Genomic DNA, 18,530 nt, shown 5'->3' on the forward strand with positions numbered 1-18,530 from the left:
TATTTACCACCTTGGGGCAAATATTGCCTTTCTGCCTTTGGAGCCACTTACCTCTGTCCTCCTTAATTTGGAAGTCACAAGCTGGTGGTCCATGAATAATGGACCATATATCTGGTTTTGTCCATACAGCGACCATCATTCTTAGTAAGTCCATAAAAGACATTTTTGAAACAGTTTTTTATGCCCTCAGCATGGCACTGAATGACAGGGCAAGGGAATTATAGGCCTTAATAGTTTTGGACATTCCTTATGAAGACTTACATTATAATTCTTACTGAAAATTTAGCCCAGATGTTATGAACTTAGATGTCTGCAGGGCCTGGGAGATTGTAGTGAATAGCACAACTCTTGGCCACTAGAAGCGGGCAGCAACTACTCACCCCCAAGTTATTTTTAACACGGGGAAATACAACCTAAAAATTTCCCATTTAGAGAAGCCAAAACTCCAGGATTTCATATGAAATCTCTTGATTTTAAATGTTCACAAATTAATTCAGGTTTATTTTGTAAATTACTGTGAAAGCCAAAGGAAACATTTCTTCAAGTTAGATTTGGCTCACAGGCTTCTAATTTTCCTTCATCCTGTGATACAGTTCAGCTTTCCTACTTTGTAGTTAAAGAAATGTAAGTACCATACGATTAATAATTTACTGAGAATTAAATCTAGACTAGAATTCTGATCCCTCTGATTCATATGCCAAAATTAATAATATTAGTATTAATCTCTTCTGATATTACCAAGTGTTACACATTAATATAGAAATAAATTTCTTAGTTATTTGCATATAGACTTAATCTTGGAAAGATGGGTATTGATTTTACTATAAAGTAGTTTTTAGAGATAACAGTATCAACCTAACTTTACCCCCAAATTTGCATCTTCCTCTGGGCATTATCTTGGTGGATAAGGTCTTACCCCTAAAGTATAAAATTTGGGAGTCATCCTCGACTCCTGTCTCTCTGTCTATCCTCCCACATCTTCTTGAGCATCTCCTCTGCATCCTTGCCCTTTAAACTACTCTAACTGGCTAATGTGTATCTCTCATCATTTCTTGGCTACATGATTACAATAGCCCTCCTAACTTTTCATTTCCTCCTATCTTGAAATTCTACAACCCATTCCTTATACTGCTTTAAGAGTAATCTTTCCAAACTAAAATCCTATCATGTCATTATTTTGGTACGTATAAATAAATAAATCCCCAGCGAGTCCCTATTCCTTTTAGAATTCTATAGTTTAGTATGTTCTTGTTCTTACTTGCTTGTATAGTCTGTCTAGTGCCACATCCCTCACAGGTGTTCCTTTTGCTTAGCATTCTTTTTCTCTAACTCCATATTTTTTTTTTGTTCCTCAGAAAAGTTTTCCAGTAATTTCTCCAATCTGATTTTAGGCTCCTCAACCTTTTTTGCCTAACAGCCTGTATTAAGCTTCTGTTAGAGCACTCTGTTAGATCACAGTCCTGTGATTACTGGTTTACATATCTGCCCTCCCACATTAGATGTAGCTCTTAGAAATAAATAGTCTTGCCTTATTTATATTGTGGTCTTCTTTGCTTAACTTGTCTGTTTATCATCAGGAACCCAAATTTAGCTTTTGAGTTTTATTTCTGAGGAGTTAAACCTATTTGTAAAGTTTGATAATTCATGACTTAATTCTTTCTTAAAGATTTTCCAAAGAACAAGGAGAAAATTTACTTTTTTTTTCCTTTTTTTTTACAATTACAATGTAGGTCCATTAAGCTCTTTTATCAATCTGAGATACTTTATGGGACGTTGGTGTTAGAAGTCTGGAGACACCATCCTTTTAGTCCTTTTTTGCTTTTCATGCAGTTGAAACCTCACAACTTTCCATGTTCTACTCTTGATGGCAAAAACAAAAATAACAGGGAAGATGTTTTGCAGTTATTATGCAATAAAATCAAATGATGATCTCAGAAAGATAATGATGATGATGAAATTGATGATATAAGCAAAATCTCAGACCCTCGGCAAATTTTCAGACTCAAGAATGAGTGAATGAACTATGTATTTCTAAGAACAAAAAAGAAATAGGATTTTCTCATTAATAGAGATGTTCAACAGGAAGGGCTTGATTATAGAACATTTTGTGATAAGAACTGGTCTATACTATTTTGTTTAAAGGACTTGAGGCAGCAGTCTTTTGTCTTTTATGATTTTGTGCTCCAGATTTTCCTGTGGTTCAAATATGGTTAAATACTGAAGGCAGTTCTATATATAGGGAACCTGGAAGAAAGAGATGAAGAAATGAAAAAAAAAAAAAAGTTTAATGGATCATTCTAATCTTTATAATCCTTTTTATAACATATCTAAAAATGAAAATGTTTTAAGATTATGGAGCTAAAAACATTGTGGATTGTCATCATCTTTAAAAATAATGTATTTTGATCATGCAAGAAAAGGAGCCAAAGATAATGATAATCTGGAACCTAATAGAGATGTATTTGAAATCTGGAATCAGTATTGCATGTTGACAATGCAAGTACAAGAAGAAATAGAAGTAATGATGAGCTAGTTCCTATTAAGGATATATTTGGAATGCAGAATCAGTATTTAAAAATGGGTAAATTCACAGTTCATGGATGCAGTTGATCAGCAACAATCAGTTGCATTCAAAAGACATTGCCATTTTGGTTATATACACTTTTGCAAACTAGGAAAATATGAAATAGAAGGTGGGTTTACTATGTGTATATTCTAATTAAGATTTCTAATAAAGTTGCTTTTCATTCTCCCTTTATTCTTCTGTAAAATGGCTTAAAAAATTAAAAGGCATCTTTGTATCTAATTGATAAATTTAAGGATGTTTGTGTGCACTTTTGTATCTTCATATTCTGACATTGAAATTCTCTTTCTCTGGCAATAAAGTGCTGATGAGCTCCTTCTAACTGAGATGATGTTTAATGGCCTTTTTAATGATCTGTCAGCAGAACAGGCAACGGCATTACTGAGCTGCTTTGTGTTTCAAGAGAATGTGAGTTAGTAAATTTAGTAAATTTTACTTTTTAATTCCCATATTATAATTGTAGAAATATTATGGATGTTTTTTATTTTAAAAATATTATTTCACATTTATATATCATGGGGACTGTTAATTATAGTAGCTTTAACACATGAAGGACAAGAGAATTATATAATTAAATACATATTATCAGAAAGGGGTATGAAATGGGAATTTTTAAATAAACCAGCATAATTAATTAGATAATTCGAATGCTAATCATCCTTCTACTTTATTCTAAACATTTTTTTTTATAAAGTAAGTAATATTTTCTCACATTCCAAATTTAAAATAATGCATTTAAGACTTGATTCGTTGCAGGTGAAGTACATAAAATGAAAATAGGGTAAGGAAATGTGCCATCTAAAAATAATTTAAATTGCTATCTACACATTTAGAGGATCATCCTTTACTTTATACAGTTAGTATGGCTTTTAAGTAAATTATTATAAGACTTTTTTTTTCATTTTTGCCATTTACCTATCTGTTAATTGTCAGCTATTTCTTTTTATTATCTTATTTGAAATCATTATGGGCTTATAGAATTTTAATTATGTAAATTATTTCTTGAAATTATGTGGGTCAGAGGTGGCACCAAAGAATACTAGTCAGATAAATAAATTATATCTTGTAGTTAGTGGCTGCTTTTCTTCCAGGTTCTTGATTACTGATTAGAATTATAGGGACAATGATAATAGAATAGAACAGTTCATGTCCTTCTGAGAATACCTGCCATATACATATGAAGTAATTTTGCACACAGGAGGAATGCATTACTTTACAAAATATTTTGGGTGTTTTTCTTTGGTTCGAAAATGTATTACATCATAAAAATTTATTTAAAAAATAATAGAGTGGGTTTGGGGGAAAATACACCAAATGTAAGATATGGACTGTAGTTAGTAGTAATATTTTGATGATACTCTAGCATTGTTCTAACAGATGTTTCACAGTGCAAGGTGTTGGTGGTGGGATGATGTATGGGACCCCTTTATGATGTTATACATGTTTATTTTGTAAGTTCACAACTTTTACTATATACTTACTGTTCATGTATGGATGATGTACTTCAATAAATTTTTTTTAAAAATTATTACATCAATCTCCAAAATAATAGTTAAGGACATTTACAAATTTCCTTTGAACAGATCTAAGGCTTAGAGATTGAGACTTGGTGGACTGCTACCCTTGTCATGCTGTGTCTTGTGGCTAATTTCTTGCACTGTGTTTTTAAAACGTGGCACCACAAAAATCCAAGCATCTTATCTCCTCAAAGAAGTTGGTCTTAGCCAAACCACAGCTCTTAAATCTTGAAGCAGGATTTCAGTATACACAGTTAAGATTTGTTAAGTGAATCTCCAATTTGTTTATATTGTCTTTGATTCTCATGGTGTTGCCTTTCGACATCAAGGTGGAATTTTTTTCTAAAACTGACATTGAATGTTTTCTAGAGTACACATGGTAAGATACTTTTATGATAGAGTTCACTTGGTATACTAATTTCTGCTTTAAAAATGTTTTCTTTGTAAAACTGTGTCCCTACATTTTTTATAACATTAAAAGTAATTAAAGATTACATTCAGTGTTTATATGACAAATAGCAAGCATCTACAAATATTTTTTAAGCACCCCCTGTGTGTAATGCACAGATGTAGGCACTAGAGGTACAGCAGATAGCTTTGCTTTCACAGTATTTAAACACTAGTGGACAAAGAGAAACAAAGTACACATGTATTATGTTAAATAGCGATGAGGGTTATGGAGAAAGTGAAATAGAGAAGTCAGATAGAAATCATGGGTAAGATGGGGTTACTGATTTAAACAAGGTGCTTAGGGAAGGCCTTACTGATAGGGTGAAATTTGAATTGAGACCTAAAAGAGAAATAAGGGAATACATTGTGCTCATACCTGGTGGGAGAGCATTGGTAAAATCACACTTAGCTAACTTACATGAGGACTATTGCCTTCGATCTGTAGTGTTTCCAGTGACCAGTAGAGAGGAAGTAATCAGTATCTTGACTACAAAAGTACACAAAATCAAAAACATTCAGCCGTCTTACATTCTTTTCTCTGTTAAACTGAGATGTCAAGTTCATTCTTGCCATTTTGCTCTTTCAGCATTGATCTTGATTTTTGGTTTTAATAGGAATAATAATACAGAACCTGATTCATTATTTATTATAATAGATAATATACGTGTATCATGATGCAGATGAAAACCAAGTCCTATATAACTACTGATGTTTGAAATAAAGACAGATCTATTGCATCAAACCTATCATTGCTTTTTTTAAAAAAATTTACCTATAATTACTTTAAACCCTAAGCCACACATACATACATACCAGTCTTATAATTATTTTCTTGTATTAACTCTGCCTCTGTAAAAATTTCTTCACAAAAAAAAGAAGCCTTATTCTCATCACAAACCTGTGGATTTGGACATCTAGCTTTGCTGTTTCTCTTTGACAGTCAGTTAAGAACCATGTGCACAGGTGATTCAAGCAGTTCATCCAAGTTTATTTGGCTAATCAGGGGTAAAAGGGAAAACTCCCATGATCTGGAAATTGGCAAACTTTTCACCAGTGAAAAGGCAGTATTATGAAGACTGAATCTCAGATTAAACTTTTAACTATTAAACTTTTAACTTGGTTAGAGAACTAGAAATATCTGTAAAATAAAATTTGAGAGTATTATTTTTTATTTTCTTTACGCCAGATTATCAGTTTCCACAGACTGAGAGTTGCCTAGAAGCTAAAACTGAATACGTAGTCATAATAATGTTGATGTAATTAGCAACCTATACATGCCTAAAATATTTACATTCTCTTTTGATTCCATTTATCTTCAGAAAATGCCAGCTTTGCAAATTAAGCAGTAGTATATGTTCCTCTGAAATTATAAAAGATTATAATTTAGAATGAAAGGAGTGGTGATTATGCTTCCATAAATTTAGAGTAGATGAGATACTCTAAATGCTAATGACCAAGGTCTTATAATGATATTAATGGGTATTATGGAAACTATCATATGTTTGGTAATTCATGTAGTATATACTGTACTTTAAAATGTAGGTTTTTACATCTAATTTCCCTTTTCTTTTATATAGTCCAGTGAGATGCCCAAATTAACAGAGCAGTTAGCAGGACCACTTCGGCAAATGCAGGTATGATTTTTTGAATTTTATGTTTTTTTAAAATATTAGATTATAAAACAAACGTTTTTTGCCTGTTCAATTATAGAAGTTTATCATTCCACAGAGACAGCTCCCTTCAAGATTAAATATGTTTATGTCAGTCATGTCATTAATTAATTTTAATTAGCATCACTTATAATTTTATTTTAGTAATTAACATTCTCCCAAATCATTGTAATAACTTGTATAAAGTTGCTGTGAGTACACATTTAAAGCTGCATAATGTAAATAACATACCTATACTTTAGTGCCGTCACTGATTCTTCCTTAATTAATAATTAAGAAAAGGCATTGTGGGAAGTGGATTTGGCCCAACGGATAGGGTGTTCGCCTACCACGTGGGAGGTCCAAGGTTTGTACCCAGGGCCTCCTGACCCGTGTGGAGCTGGCCCCTGTGCAGTGCTGATGCAGCCAAGGAGTGCCATGCCACGCAGGGGTGTCCCCACGTAGGGGGGCCTCAAAAAGTGCAGCCTGCCCAGGAATGGCACCACACAAACAGAGCTGATGCGGCAAGGTGATGCAACAAAAAGAGACACAGATTCTGGGTGCCGCTGACAGGAATACAAGTGGACACAGAGAGCAGACACCTGGGGGGGGGGGCAGGGAAGGGGAGAGAAATAATTTAAAAATAAATATTTTTTTAAAAAAGGCATGATGAAATACTATTTAATTAACTTAACTTTTGCATATTTTTCTCTTCTACTTTACAACAAAGTTTTAAAATCTGTTTTATCCTAAGAAATTGTTTATCTGTGGTTTTATACTCAAAGCCAATAGTAGCTTATATTAAGTTGTGGTTTTATTTTCTTAGGGTAAACTGATTTTATCTACCTTTTTCAGCATTAGTCAGAAAGATGGGGAAGGATGAGGTAAGGCATTGCAAGAGAGGAATGAAAAAGTCATCATAAACAAGGTCCCTTCAAAGGGACATTTACTATCCCTTAATATTACTAAGAAATTTAAACTTCCAGAACCAGGTTCATCTTTATAATTATAGGAGTTTGGCCTCCTAGATTACCAAGAAAGAAGGAGTCTTAAGTTTTTCACTGTGGGAAAAAGGAACTATTGAGATTCATATTTTTTAAGCAGTGTTGGGGAAAAACATCATTTTGCTATAGGATTTGTATTTTTTAATATGTTTTGTTTTTGTGTCTTTTGTTAGTAAGATAATTAGATATTTGTTAAATGTTACTCTTTAATAATTTTAATGAAGGATTCTGATTTTGATAGGTAAGGAACAACCGGGTGAAAATCATGCTCCTGATATATTTTTCTTGGTAAACTACTTCAAAATAATAGGAATACTTGGCTGTATGATCACTTAACAGGCATTGTACCCATTTTGAGGCAAAACATTCAAATTGAAGGCACAATACCTAGGAAGAAAAGGGGACTTTCTATAATACTGGCTTTGGGAACTTAAAGAGAAAAGTGATATTGGGTATCATTAGTAAAGAATTTTGAGTATATCTTTTGTCTTTAAAGGAATGTGCTAAAAGAATTGCAAAAGTTTCAGCGGAGGCCAAATTGGAAATTGATGAGGAAACTTATCTAAGCTCGTTCAAACCTCACTTAATGGATGTAGTATATACCTGGGCAACTGGAGCTACGTTTGCCCATATCTGCAAAATGACGGATGTCTTTGAAGGTATGATTAAATTTCATATACATACATTTCTTTCTAATATAAGAAGTATATTTATAATCTTGTTTTAACTGAAGAGGAAAAAAAAAATATGGAATCGTTTATATACCTTATATATGGATAAGGAATCATTTGCTTAAATAGATGAAAAGGATTTTCTACAAATCCTTCTTATTTGTATTATTTAATAAGCAGTCTGTTCATTGTAAATACCTTAGGAAACTATTTCAACATTTCATAATTGTGTGCCTAGATTGCTGCAATCACAAAAAAGTACAAGATCCAAATAAGTCATATTTGTGTAGATATTTTTGCTTCTTTGTTTCTCTTCTCTTCGTAAGAACTTAATGGCCTGTGTTTTGGTTAGGGTTCTCTAGGGAAAGGACTGACAGGAGGTATATTTAAATATTATGAGATTTTTATAAGAATTGTGTCACATGATTGTGGGGACATACAAGTCCAAATACTGTAAGGCAGGCTGCAAGCTGGTCTAAACCTCCAGTGAAGGTTTTTAGTGAATTCTCCACGAGAAGCTGGCTGGCTGAAGTAGAGATGGAAGTTCTCTCTTCTGACAGTTGAAACCATCACTTCTTTTTAAAGCCAGAGCAGTGCTTGCTTGACTAAACAACTGGACACCAAAACCTGACCAAGTTGACACATGACAGTTTGTTATATAACCCCATTAAAAATGCTGTCGTTGTATTTTTAATAACAAACTTGATTAGTCAGAAGTTACTTCAGCATTAAATTTAACAAGTAGAATTTTAAGAAACTGAAGAATAACTCTTACCCAACTGGAAAGAAATTATAAATGAAAAAATAAAGGCAGAGAGAATATATAAGGAATAATTATCAGCGAATTATAAGAAGCAAAAAATATAAGCAGAGTATTCAAAGAACATATTTAGAGATGCTGTTTTAGTTGGGAAAAGATTGGGTAATACAGGCATTTATAATGGTGAATTGTTTTTACTAAATTAAATATTTACATTGAACTTTTAAAAAATGAAAATAAATGAGCTTGCACTTCATAGGGATTATAAGGTTATTAAACTGCTATTATTGCTTATAGTACTATTTTCAGAAGAAAGGTACATTTTAATATGCCCAATATATGCTTCTCACCTGATATTATGAAAGATTAATAGATTATGGAATTTATGAATCAAATGTTTTTATGATGTGCCAGTTAAACTTCTTTGAAACACGATATTAAAATTTTAAACTACAAGTCTTTACTCCACTGCACTGAACTTTTTTTGCATTGAGTTTTGAGGTAATGTTATAAAGTACTTTTTTTTTTTTTTTTTTTAATTTTTTGGTGTGCTTTAGTCCTTGTCCTAAGGGTTATAAATTTCTACATCTCCACTGCAGTGATCATTTAGTAAAGTGGTCCCCCAAAATCCTCTTCTCATTATTAAATTCAGTGATTGGGAAGATCACTGTTTATCAAGTAACTACGAAGTCTATTCACTATGCTAAGCACTTTTTATGACTGAGATCTAATCACCGGAATAGCAAGGCAAGATAGATATTAACAGTGTCCCCTATGCACAAGTAGACTGAGGTTCAGAAAGATAAATAATTTGGCCATGTTTGTGGCGGGTAGTACATGATAACACTGTGTTTTGAATCCTGGTGTCTGTGGCTGCAAGTCATATGGTAGTTGATAACTTCATCCAAACGCCACAATACCTTATCCTTGAATTTTGGACCACCTAACGACTTCTTAAAACCTAGTCTAGACTACTCAGTACATCCACAGAAAATATATGTTTATAGGATTGATAAGAAGGTCTCTTACAGTTTGTGGTCTGTGTAAAAAGAGGAAATTGTAACATGCCTCACTAGTGAACACTGCTTAACACACAAGAACCTAGGTAGATCTAAGACAGCTTACGTTTCAGGGGCACAAAGGCGTAATCAAATACAGCACTATCTCTCTTCAGTCTGACATCTTTAAAGGAACATAAAGATGAAACTTCTGATATTCTGTGCCTAACTCTAAGACTTGTTAATTATAGTGCATATTTTTATAATATCTGCCTTTCTGAGAAGTCAAAGACAGTGGCATAAAACATAAGTGGTGCATAATAGGGTAGTTTGTAGTTCTACCTTGCCTGCAGGGGAGTATATTTGTGATCCTAACCTCAGGCCGAGTTCATTAAAACTACCAAGATAGAGTATTAAATTAAGAGTCAGGGCATGAAGTGTGAGGAAACCCTTGAGGAGATGCCAGAAAGCAGGAGGCAGAAACACTGTTCAGGGACATGTGCTGCTTTCTGTCCTCAGTGAGGATGATGCCGTTTTGTTAAAAAACCTGGTTGGCCTGATGTTTATAAAAATGTTCTTATAAAAAGCACATGGGCCTTAATGTCCACCAACCAATGAGTAGGTAAATAAAGTAAGGAATATCCATATAATAGAATACTATTTGGCCATCAGAAGTGATGAAGTACTGATTCATGCCAGAACATGGGTGAATCTTGCCACATTAGCTAACTGAATGAAGGAAGCCTGACACTAACGGCCACATAGTGTATGATTTATTTACGTAAAATGTCCAAAATAGGCAAATCCACAGAGACAGAAAGTGGATTAGTGATTGCCTAAGGCTGGGGGTATTGGGAAAAAATGGGGAGTGGCTGCTAATGGGCACAGTTTCTTTTTTGGGGTGATAAGAATGTTCTGGAATAAATAGTTGTGATGGTTGCATGGCTGTAAATATACCAACAGCCACAGAATTGTATTCTTTAAAAGGGTGAATTTTATGCTCTGTGAATTACATCTAATTGTGAGTTCTTCCACAATGGTGATATAAGCTGAGTATAAAAAAGGTCAGTGACACTGAATTGTACACTTTTAAAAGGTTGAAATGCTGCCATTTATGTTATGTGTCTTTTACCACAACAGTTGGCAACAAAAAATAGGCAGTCACTAGCAAGAATTTGGTTTCCCTGTCTACTTTGGCAGGACTAGAAAAGAAGATTTGTATTACACTGGTACGTTAGTGTGCTTATTTCTGTTTCTGGTCAGCTTTAAGGTAGCCGAGGTGTGGGTTATGGCTTTTAAGCTTTTGTCTAGTACTCGGTCTAGCTGGTCCTGATTCATGAGGCAGAAAGACCTCCAAAGCTAAAGTAACGAGAGTCCTTGGACTCCAACAGCATCCTCAGCAATAGGTAGGGATGATAAAGCACTGCTGAACAGTAGTCTTCCTTAATCCCTGTGGGGAGTGGCCTCTATGCTGCAGGCAGCTGGGGACAGTATTTGTGCACACACAGGGTAATTTGTTGACAAGATTCTGTGGGCACCAACTATAGCCATTGTATGCACAAATTACCTACTGGTCTCATTTTCTTAATTGTTCTCTTGTCATCTAAGATTTTATCAGAACTACGTTTTTTTCTGAAATTGAAGTGTTTATAAAATGTGACATGGTGGTGTTCACTGGCTCAAATGTTTGTTCACTTGCCTTAGTTTAAACTTTGTCTTAGTAGTTTACTTCATACGCTTTGACCTTTGATAACTTTTGCAGATTCTGGTTATTAACATGAGTTACTCAATTGGTAGAAATACTGAAACCATATCAGGTTGTCTGTTTCCTGGTGCACATTTGAAATCAGTCAAAACAAAGTTTGTGAGAGAGGTAACTGGCTCTTTGATGCCCTACATAGAAGACTTGATAAAGGATTTCATTTCAATCCTAAATTCTATGTGAAAATCTGCCGTTCCTTTTTTTTTTAAGTGCTATATATTTACCTTTTAAGCCATTACCAAATTTAATTTCCTTCAAATAGAAGTATTTGCATAAATAAACACTATCTGGTTGCCTAGGTAATGTGCTGGTAATTACTTCTTCTATCCCTTCCCTCACCTTCTCTAGATACCCAAACGTTTCTGTAACTGGATTCCTATATTACCTAGCAGCTGAGAATGGAAATAAATATAGCCAGCATTTATTGAACTTCTATTGTGTTAACACTTGATAGGTATTGCATATACATTATTTCATTCATTTCTTAGAATAACCCCATGAGATAGGGATTTCTTGTTAATTTTTTTTTTAAAGATTTATTTCTCTCCCTGCCACGGTTGTCTGTTCTCTGTGTCTATTTGCTGTGTCTTCTTCTTTGTCCGCTTCTATTGTTGTCAGCGGCACGGGAATCTCTTTTCTTTTTGTTGCATCATCTTGCTGCGTCAACTTTCCGTGTGTGTGGTGCCATTCCTGGGCAGGCTGCACTTTCTTTTGCGCTGGGCGGTTCTACTTACAGGGCGCACTCCTTGCACATGGGGTTCCCCTGTGCAGGGACACCCCTACGTGGCAGGGCACTCCTTGCGTGCGTCAGCACTGCACATGGGCCAGCTCCACACGGGTCAGGGAGGCCCGGGGTTTGAACCGCGGACCTCCCATGTGGTAGACGGACTTCCTAACCACTGGGCCAAGTCTGCTTCCCTTCTTGTTAATTTTTATAACCATAACATTTATTTAAAAAATAAGCGAGCGGTTTTTATTTAAGTTAAAAATGGTTATAGCAAAAATCTGGGTGATAGTGCTAATGATTGAAATCTATAAAACACTACATTAAAGATATAACTGAGGGGCCAGACTGCAAGTGAGTATCTTAAGACAGAAATATTATATACATGGAGCTCTCAGAATCATTTGCTTAAATTAATGCTGAAACATGTACCAGAGCTTCCTATTGGCATTCAAGTTCATGGTATCAGAAGGTTTATGAGCAGTTAGAGCCCTGTTCTGTTTAGGATGGGAAGGAACATAGACTTCCCAGCTGAGAACTGCTACCCTCATTATGTTGCTTGTGTCTCCATAAGGGCGCCCCAAAAAAGGGTGAGTAGAAGTTGAAATCTGGATGTGGTGTCCATTTGGATTTACCAGTGGAACTAAGGGGTAGTGTCTTCTGATTCCACAATAGCATTGATAGTTCGTATGGGCTAGTGACTGTCCTGGCTGCCTCTTGCTCCTCAGGGAATAGGCTAATACTCTTTGTACTTCTTTTTGTGAAGCTGGTTCGTGGTGAGTGTACCTCATGGTTTTGCTTTCGGCCCCATCCTTTCCTGATTTGTGGCTTCACTGTATATTGTGCATTTTAATTCTTACTACTGAGTAACTAAATGCTATTAAATTCTGCTTTAAGTTTTTCCTGCTTAGGCCAAGTAATGAACCATCTGTTCATTCTTGTCAATTTCCTCAGCCACATCCACAGCAAAAGAATAGTTATCTTCAAGCTTTACAAGGTTCAAGCCTGTGAAGGTCTGAGATTCTTCTTCCCTGAATTTTGAGCTCCAAGGTTGAAAGAGAAGCCCTTGCTTAAGGGCAGCTGATCCAGTTGTCTCCACCATTTCAGATGAGAGTAGGGTGTCAGGAGACTTTGTTTCTGGTCCTCGCACTAAAACTGTTAACCTGAAAACACTAACCACTTCTGTGTCTCAATTTTAAAGTGGCAGTAGGAATGTTCAAGGTAGTTAGAGTCCTCTCCTACGAAGGAAACTGTAGCTTCTGTGAAATCAATATTTGCTGTTAAAGGTTACTGGTAAAAGAAGCAGGAAGTCTATTTATTTCATCTATTCTCTTTCAAAATCTTGAAATTGTTTATTGGGGTTGGAATGAGTTTCTTCAGTAACAGGAAGTAAACTCAAGGTGAATATCATATAGCTACTTCCTCATAACTCATGGAGGCCTGTTGTGGAAAAGACACAGCCACTCTGCCTAGAGAGAACTTTCCTTCTGAGATGCTCAAATAGATGGGATTCTTCTTCCATCTGCCGTATGCAACACCAACCTTAATCAAAGTGATTAATCTACTTTCTCCATTCCTTTATTTTCCTAGCATAGATCTGCTGGAGAAAAATCATATGGCGTGATGTCACCAAAAAGCCATAGTCTCTAACCTCAGAATTATATTAAACCTTCCTAGTAATAATAATAGTAGTCATCATCGTCATTACTGAGCTTCAACTATACATAGTACTTCATTTAGTCTGCCTCATAACTTGTTAGTTCCATTTGATGAGTATAGTTCCTCAGGAAGTATACGGCACAGTTGAAATGCAATCTCAGGTGTGTCCACCTCAAGAGGCTGTGCCTTTACCCTCTGTGCAGGACTACTTCTCTTAGGGGCAGTTCCAGACCTTTACTGTTCTCATCAAGCATCCACCTCACCTCCACCTCAGCCTTCTAGCTGATCACTCCTGTTTCAGAGAAAAGGGAGAAGACAGTAGGTCTGTCTTCTTATTTACAAACTCACATGCATATGTCCTTTTCCTTACTCTTACCTACCTCAGAGGAAGCACCTTTCCTCCCTGTTGCTGTGAATCCCATGAGTTTCCGCCGCACTTTTTGCCACCCTCCTTGAATCATGTCCTTTCTGCTTCCTCACTCCTTAGCACATAAATATACTTTAATTTCTCATCCACACCTTCTCCAACTTCAGCTGTTATAACAGTGGTTAGGAACACAAATCCAGGTTCACATCCTACCCACTCGCTAGATTTGTAGCCCTGTGCCTCAGCTTCTTTGACTGTATAATGGGCAAGGATGATAATAGTACCTATCTCAGGTTGAGAGAGAACAATGCTTGTAGACCTGGCACTTGGCATTCAAGATGTTAGCTGCTGCTCTCGTCTTGTAGTTGTCATCACCCTGAATGCCTCCTTCCTTTTACAACTAGGCTTCTAGAAAGAGTACTTGAGAGTCGACCATCTTCGGTTCCCTCCCTCCCTCTTCCTTCTTGATCCATAGTAGTTCAGAGCCCCTGATTATGCACTGAAATCACTCTTGACAAAGTCACCTAGACTACCTACTTGCCAAATTCAGAAAGCAGACCCTTTGGCTTTATCTTGACATATTTTTTACAACTTACTGTTTCTTGAAATCCATTAATATAAATTCTTGGATATTACCTGGCAATGAAGATTATTCCAGAAGAGTTTAGATTAAGGCCTAAAGTCTACTTAAAATATTAGTAATTTTTTTCTTAATTATTTTTAAATATATAGACTGAATTTAATTGTAAATTAAAATTTTTAAAAGTATTACACATTTATTATCGATAAGTCATTTCTGTGTGAGGCAATATAATGTAATAAGCTTAAGTGTGTGGGCTGTAGAAATATACAAATTCTGACTCATTTACTCCTTTATTATTTATCCTGGGCTCTAACCTTAGGCAAGTTACATGTGTAACCTCTTGGGGCTTCTCTTTTTTCTTCTTTGTAAAATAGGGATAATAAAAGTACCTATCACATAGAATTGTGATGCTTAAACAAGAACATTAACATAAAGCAGAAAGTACGGTCCTGCCATAACATAAGCACTAAAAAATTGGGCCTTACTTTTCTTCAAAACAGATTCACCCCAGTTTCATCTTTCCTTAATACCTAAGTCTCTTTATAAACATCAAGTACCTTACTCTTCTATAGTACAAGAAAGCCTTCAGGGTTATTTTAAGATGTGAGCAGATGGGAGCAAGGGAGGGAGTATTGCTTTTGCACCTGGTTTTTGATGGCTGAATTTTATGGAATTTGTTTCTATTCTCACTGCCACTTTTCTGCTAGAAGCCAAGGAGCTTTGACTGAATCATATTTAGAAGAGTGCATATAGGCTTGAACCATGGGCTGGAGGTTTTCTCTTAAGAATTGCATGGACCTATTGATAGAAGAGGGAGGACCAAAAAAGCTATGGACTCTGCATATTTTGACTGAAGGGCTTTATCATCACCTTACATTCCTTTAGGGATTTACCCTTTTCAAAGAACATGTACATCTCTTATCTCAGGTGAGACAAATTCAGAGTTAGGTAGACCCGTCATGTCTTTTTTATTTATTACTTTAAATCTGAGACGAGAAAGAGAATTGTAGAGCAAGGGCTTAGCTCTCAAAGCTGATTACTTAATAGCAGATTCTGGACGAAAACCTGTGTCCTTTTAGTCTTCTTTCCTTTAACTCCTGGTGCCTTAGCTAAGTCCTTGAAGAATAAAGTAGGCAAATAACCTTGTATAGAGAAGATGGTATCATCCTTTTAAATGGGGTGCCCCCGTATATATTTTGAGGTGACATAGGCTAGTAGTGGTCCTTTCCTTCCTAACCCCATAAGCCATCTACCTAAAACAGCTGTATACCTGTATTATTGCTCTGCCCCATAGATGTATTCACAAACCACACGTTTTCCTCATCAATCCAGCCCTTGAGCGGTATTTCATTGGGTTCTTAGGACCGCCCCAAAGAGAAACGATGCTCTGCGCATGCATGGGTGCTTACTGCTAGATTGTGCTGGCTCGGTTATATAAAAGGCTCACACTTTTGCTGTTGTCCAAGCTCAAATTCAATTGTTCTTTTTTTAAAAAAAATATTTATTTTTATTCCGCTCCCCCCCCACCACCCCCCCTCGATTCCATTTGCTGTGCTGTGTTCTTCTGTGTCTGCTTGCATTCTTGTCAGGTGGCACTTGGAATCTGTCTTTTTGTTGTTGTTGCATCATCTTCCTGAGTCAGCTTTCCGTGTGTGTAGTGTCACTCCTCAGTGGCCTGCACTTTTTTTGCACAAGCATTCCTTCCTTGCGCGTGGGGCACTCCTGTGTGGCACAGCACTCCTTGTGCACAGCAGCACTGTGCATGGGCCAGCTCACCACACGGGCCAGGAGGCCGTGGGTTTGAACCCTGGACCTCCCATGTGGTAGGTGGGCGCTCTTTCAGTTGAGCCACATCTGCTTCCTTCAGTTGTTCTCTGTAAGTTGAATCTCTCAGCTGTTTATCCACCTTGAGCACATTAGACCATAATGTAGAGAGCATTAAAAGATTAAAAAAAAAAAAAAGGAACCCATAGCATTGATCAAGGAGTGAATTATAGGAACTCTCAATGTTCATGGTTGCAGGACATCAGGGAAGCCCTTGTTAAACTGTGGTTTAAACTGTACGTGCATTGTTCCTTCAGCTTGCATCTTGAGAGAGAACTGATATTCCTAAATACAGTATATATATCAGTCAGTAAAAAGGAAGTCCTAAGAGTTTTAAACTTAGGCAGATAGCATTTAGAGAAAGGATCACAGGTACCTCATTCCACAAGTCTGACAGAAGTGAAACTGTTACAGCGTCAACTGTCTCAGACAGGGTGTCAAGTCCCATGGGAAAAGGCTTGTCTCCTCTTCTAGGCTTTCTTGAGGACATGCTGTATAAAGCACTGATGAAAAAGTCTAAGCTCAAGAAGACGAATGATCCTCTTACTCCCTTCCTTAAAAACCTCATGTGGAATTCTTTTGAATTTTCGGAGAAGGGCATCCAGACACCTCAGTAGGCCACACTCAGGGCCCTTTGGTAGCTGCAGTTTGTCAGGCTTCTCTGCCTTGTCCTCAGTGGCCTTTCCTTGTCCTTGCCTGTCAGAGACCTCTTCATTCTTACAGACCCAGATTATTTTTCATCTTTGCCAGCCTCACCCAAAGATGCTCCCTCCTTAATAGCAGGTGTCAACAAACTATAATAAATCTATGTCTCTCTCTACCCATTACAAAGGTGGTAATGACACCTTTCATCTTTGTAGCCTTCCCAGTGCCTAGTACTTAGCAGGTAGCCATTCAAATCACTGGCTCAATTTACTGCTTGGGAAGTCCTTTAAAGTATTTTGAGTTAATCATTGCATGTTCCCTTGCCTTGTCACTTAACAAGATTTACTGTTCCTGATTATTTGTTTAACTGGTAATTTGTTTCCCTTTCTGTCCAGGCAGTATAATTCGTTGTATGAGGCGTCTGGAAGAATTGCTTCGACAAATGTGTCAAGCAGCAAAAGCCATTGGAAACACAGAGCTGGAGAATAAATTTGCAGAAGGTCAGTATCTAGTCCATAAGCTTTTTGTAGTAATCTAAGTAATACAGGAAATTTTTTGAGACTCAAGCCCTTAACCACAACCTAGGAGGTTTTTTTGTTTTAGATATTTCAATTTATTTCTCTCCCCTTCCTTCCCCTTCCCCTTCCCCTTCCCCCCAGTTGTCTGCACTCTGTCCATTCACTGTGTTCTTCTGTGACCACTTCTATCCTTATCGGTGGCACTGGGAATGTTTCTTTTTGTTGCGTCATCTTGTTGTCTCAGCTCTCGGTGTGTGCGGTGCCATTCTTGGGCAGACGGCACTTTCTTTTGTGCTGGCCAGCTCTCCTTACAGGGTGCACTCCTTGCGCGTGGGGCTCCCCTGTGGTGGGGGACACCCCTGCGTAGCAGGGCACCCCTTGCATGCATCAGCACTGCGAATGGGCCAGCTCCACACGGGTCAAGGAGGCCCGGGGTTTGAACTGTGTACCTTCCATGTGGTAGGCGGATGCCCTATCCATTGGGTCAAGTCCACTTCCCTAGGAGTACTTTTTATTATGCTCCCCAGTGAATTGCCTTGGAGAAGCATCTAGTCATATTTATATAAATATGTTTGAGATTTTATGCATACATTCATTTATAAATACTTAGTGTATGTACTATGTATCAGCCATTGTTTGAAGCAGGAAATGTAGCAGTGAACAAAAACAGACCAATTCCTCCCTGTATGGAGTTTATAGTCTAGTGGAGGGAGATAGACAGTAAACAAGTCAACAATTAAAATATGTCAGATGGTGATCTGTAGTACAGAAAAAAAAATAAAGCTCGTAAAGAGAATGGGGAAGTGGGGGATGGA

At 36.6% G+C, this 18,530-nt stretch overlaps 1 protein-coding gene across 1 annotated transcript in view; it reads left to right on the forward strand.

Annotated features, from left to right (window-relative positions):
- MTREX (Mtr4 exosome RNA helicase) overlaps positions 1-18,530 on the forward strand; it is a 121,194-nt gene that overhangs the window by 101,570 nt on the left and 1,094 nt on the right. The window contains exons 24-27 of the mRNA XM_058309088.1: positions 2,887-2,992; positions 6,129-6,185; positions 7,701-7,863; positions 17,593-17,697. Coding sequence (XP_058165071.1) covers positions 2,887-2,992; positions 6,129-6,185; positions 7,701-7,863; positions 17,593-17,697 — 431 coding nt within the window. The remainder of the gene's footprint in view (positions 1-2,886; positions 2,993-6,128; positions 6,186-7,700; positions 7,864-17,592; positions 17,698-18,530) is intronic.

This window comes from Dasypus novemcinctus, chromosome 2 (assembly GCF_030445035.2).
Source record: "Dasypus novemcinctus isolate mDasNov1 chromosome 2, mDasNov1.1.hap2, whole genome shotgun sequence".
NCBI lineage: Eukaryota > Metazoa > Chordata > Mammalia > Cingulata > Dasypodidae > Dasypus > Dasypus novemcinctus.